At 40.8% G+C, this 4,117-nt stretch overlaps 1 protein-coding gene across 1 annotated transcript; it reads right to left on the bottom strand.

The window, feature by feature from the left end:
- Positions 1-263: 263 nt before the first annotated feature.
- dlx5a (distal-less homeobox 5a) lies at positions 264-3,469 on the bottom strand. Its single transcript, XM_059350573.1, has 3 exons — positions 1,566-3,469; positions 976-1,160; positions 264-776 (listed from the first exon to the last, which is right to left on the bottom strand). Exons 1-3 carry the CDS (start codon positions 1,921-1,923, stop codon positions 462-464), a joined length of 858 nt encoding a protein of 285 aa, XP_059206556.1. The 5' UTR covers positions 1,924-3,469; the 3' UTR covers positions 264-461.
- Positions 3,470-4,117: the final 648 nt, after the last annotated feature.

Here is a 4,117-nt window from a genome sequence, read left to right as displayed (position 1 = left end):
TTCAGTTTGTCTGCGTAATATATTTTATAAAGATAAAAACCACAGATTAAATATAAATTCTGGGAGTTGTGACGGATGGAAACTACGAAGGTTTACGACGTTTTCTAGTCTCATCTCGATACGGAGCAGCTGTGATTTACAACCTTGTGTGGAAACGTCACCTGAGGCTCACAAACATTATTCATGTCGGCGAGTCTTTGTCGTGATTTTCAGTGTAAATAACTGAGGGTTAAAATAACAAGAGACTGCAGTGAGGCCGGAGGTTTCAAAGGTCCATTGTCCATTTAAACGTTTAATAGTCTTCCAAAATGCAATAAATTACATGCACACATTTACACATTTTACACGTTTCTTCTATGACTGTCATCAAATACATTGCATATTCCTCTGAAATTTGAACACGAGTCCCATAGAAGGAGAGAAAAAAAAATGAAATGAACAACAGGGTGTTTTTTTTTTTTTCAATATAACGTCCCCGCTCCAAGAGCCAACGAGTGCTGTATTGAGTTAGGGGTCTGCAGGTGGGCCGCCATGGAGCTGCCGGCTGAGGTGTACCATGATCCAGCGTTTTCCAAAAAGTTAGAAGCCGTGGTGTTGATGTTCTGTGGCTGTAGGCTGTGCGGCCTGGAGGGGCCCTGTGTGTCCCAAACGGCCGGGGACTGTGGAGAGTTGCACACCATGGGGTCGCTGGAGCTGGGGCTGTGCTCCGGTGGAAGCTCCCCGTTTTTCATGATCTTCTTCAGTTTTGATCTCCTGTTCTGGAACCAGATTTTTACCTGGAAAAAAGCGAAAAACAGCAGCGTTAATATCTCATATAAAAGCTCAGAAACAATAGATTCAGATGAGGCGCGGTGCGTAAAGGCGCACGGAAACAAAACACACCAAAACGGCAATTATCTTTTAACGAAAATGCATTATAAACATTTTTTTAAAATAATAAAAAAAATGGGTTTACGATTTGATCTAAAATCCCACCTGTGTTTGCGTGAGTCCCAGTGAGGCAGCCAGCTCGGCTCTCTCCGGCAGCGCCAGATACTGTGTGTTCTGAAACCGCCTCTGCAGGGCGGCCAGCTGGAAGCTGGAGTAGATCGTCCTGGGTTTCCTCACTTTCTTCGGCTTGCCGTTTACCATCCTCACCTCAGGCTCGCTTATCTCTTTTTCTGTTAAAGTAATCACAACAAAAATAAACATGTATGCTCATTGCAAATGGCTCTGTCTTTTAATATATGTGTGTGGATGTAGTCGCACATGTCTCTCAAATTCTTAGAAAATCAAAATCCATAAATCAAATTAAGTCCAGGCTTGCAAAAAAACCTCCCAAAAAACAGGAAAACACGCATTCTGTAAAAAACTGGATGGCGTTGGTTTAAATAACATAACATGAATTAGAATATATTCATTATTTCTTTATTTATTGCACATTTTTAGATTTTTTTTTGCAAGAGGACCTGTTGGATAAAAATGCAAATAAATTATAAAACAAGATTTGACAAACGGTAGGATAATAACCCACTAATAATCTGCTCTCTTTATATAAATATAATGGCAAAATGTGCGGCCCTTACCTTGTGGACTCGGCTGGGCTTGCACTCTGCTGTAAGTCCCAGCATACTGGTGGTAGGCGGGCGTCGTGTACGAGCTGTAATCAGTGTAGGATTTTGTCGAGTAATTTCCAGCGGATCCATTTACACCCGGGTACTGGTACTGGTACGCATTGAGAGGCTTCCCGTACGAGGTGGAGCTGGGCGAGCAGTAGCCGTGAGTGACTCCGCCGGCCGGGCTGTAGTAGCCAGAATCCGTGGCGGTGGACTCGGGTAAAGTAGGAGATTCCTGAGACGGATGGTGCATGGTGGAGAGTTGAAAGGAGCTCTGGAAATCTGCAGTTTTCACACTCGGGATCCTCCGGTCGAATACTCCAGTCATACTTCGAGAGCGAACGCGTGGGTTTGTTTTATTTGATTAGCAAAAAATAAAAAATAAAACAGGCAGTTTGACTCCAAAGTGGTGTGAACACTACACTGACATTGTTGAAAGGCTCTCAGGCCGTCGGGCTCTGGTGAAGACTGCAGCCAGCCCCGCAGCAAAGACTTGGTTAAATCCTAAATCGCGCTCTTACGCACTGCAGGGAGGATCTGGTTCCATTGGCCAAGGCGCACACAGACACAGCTACACCCAATTCACTCAGCCAGCTTTCTTATAGGGGGGAAACCACCCGGGCTATGAGGCGGCATTGTTGTGTTTTTATACTATCAATCAATGGGAGCAATTAAAGTGTTGGCCGTGTTACCGATCGACGTTTTCAGGAGGATGAATTAGAAGGACCAAACTTCATTACCCAAAAGGCCTCCAGCTGTAACACTGACCGGTTATTACGATTGTCTTCATTACCCCTTTTTATGCATTTTTAATAAATCAGACTAATTATATTGTTTAGTTTAGTTTTTTAACAGCCAAATACCCACAAAGTGACAGCATCACATCAAATGTTTCAATCTTCTCACATTAATAACAAATAATACATTAAACAGAATTATTGAACATATTGGTTATTATTTCCTACTTTGTTATGATTTTCCACTTGAACAGTCACATAGGCTAAATATGATTAAATATTCTAGATTCCATTCCCGATAATATAGTCTTACATCTAACAGTGTTAAATCACCAACGTGTCCAATATTATCAGTGGATCCATTATATTTAAAGTGCAATTTATACATTATAAATCATATTCCAAACCTAGCAGTAGTCTAGTTGCTCCCCACCATAAGCAATTTTTCAAATCCATGACAACTGCTCTTTGATTGGCGTGTATATTAAAGCTAAAATTGACCAGCTCCCCCAAACGGACCATTAAAGATTCATCGTATCTTATCTCATCTTAAAAGCTGCTGCCGGGAATGCCAAAACAACGCAAAGCTCCTCAGTGTGCACATTCAGTGGTGAACAGCGCCGACCAGTGGGCACACTGGGGAGCTGCACTCTACGCTCAGCCTTTAGTGGTAAACCCACAGAGAAATATATTTAGTGAGAAAATGGATGAGGAATTTAATCTAATTAATACAACTAGGCTAATACATGAAGTGCAACATGCAATTATTCAAAAATAAAAGCTTATTAAACAAAGTAAAATTAACAAACCAATTTGCCCAAAAGACTTAAAGGTGGGATCAGAAGTCAGCAGTATTGTACTTAGCATTGCATTGTGTCATACGTTGGATACATTGTACAAACTTTAATAGACATTGTGCATAGAAAAAGAGAGGAAGGACAGCACGGAGCAGGCAAGAAAAGCGTTTTTTTAAACTAGGCTACATTCACTTTTGCAAGAAGTCTGATACTTTCATGATCCAGTCTCGTTTCTATAACTAGTATTAATTATAGTCTGTAGCCTACACATGAAGATTGATTACTTTTCCATTGATCTTCTGGTTACTTCATTAGGCTATTTCTTTGCAGTTAAACATTGTTTTTGGAAATGTCTTAAATGTCATTCAACTCTTACCAGTGTCAGCTCCTTCACTTCAGGCCCAGTGCTTTTATTCCAGACTGGACATAGTCTAGCCTAACGCATGTTAGGTAAATATATGAAAAATACACCTGAAATGTTGTGGTTTTGTACTGCTTCAAGTCGAAAAGTAATCTTAACGAATGTCTTTGCCTTGATAAAACTTCTGCACACATTGTAATATTTTTATTGTATCAATAACTGAACTGGTGAACCGGGCTAGGTGTTGGAAGATTGTTTAAATATTTTCACAATCTCACCTGACTTTGGTACCCCGGAAACACTCCCCTCATCCAAACCACGAATCTCTTCCTGTGCTGTCTAGCTTGTGGACACGTTTTACCAACGCGATTTAAAGTTCACAATTTTTAAAACTCTGCCAATATTGTAAGCCACGTGGTATATGGCCATTTTTTTTGTTATTTATAAAGCAAATATAGATTTGCTGTGTTTGTTCCAATTCAAATTCGGGTCAAGGCTGAGAGCGCGCAGCGTGCGTCTGACGTCACTAAAGAGTTCAACTGGCAAGATAATTCCCCTCCGATTCACGTCTACACAAACCGTTGTTTTATTACAGCAACATTTAAACATTTCACGCCTGTTAACAGA

Source organism: Centropristis striata, chromosome 14 (genome assembly GCF_030273125.1).
Source record: "Centropristis striata isolate RG_2023a ecotype Rhode Island chromosome 14, C.striata_1.0, whole genome shotgun sequence".
Classification (NCBI taxonomy): domain Eukaryota; kingdom Metazoa; phylum Chordata; class Actinopteri; order Perciformes; family Serranidae; genus Centropristis; species Centropristis striata.
This window is presented reverse-complemented; position numbering and strand designations above follow the sequence as displayed.

Bases quoted from the DNA above. Each gene is read 5' to 3' on its own strand.
- dlx5a (XM_059350573.1), bottom strand. From the start codon at position 1,923: ATGACTGGAGTATTCGACCGGAGGATCCCGAGTGTGAAAACTGCAGAT. The intron at 1,161-1,565 runs GTAAGGGCCGCA...TTACTTTAACAG, and splicing joins AGCCCAGCCGAGTCCACAAG to AAAAAGAGATAAGCGAGCCT. The intron at 777-975 runs GTGGGATTTTAG...GCTTTTTTCCAG, and splicing joins TGGGACTCACGCAAACACAG to GTAAAAATCTGGTTCCAGAA.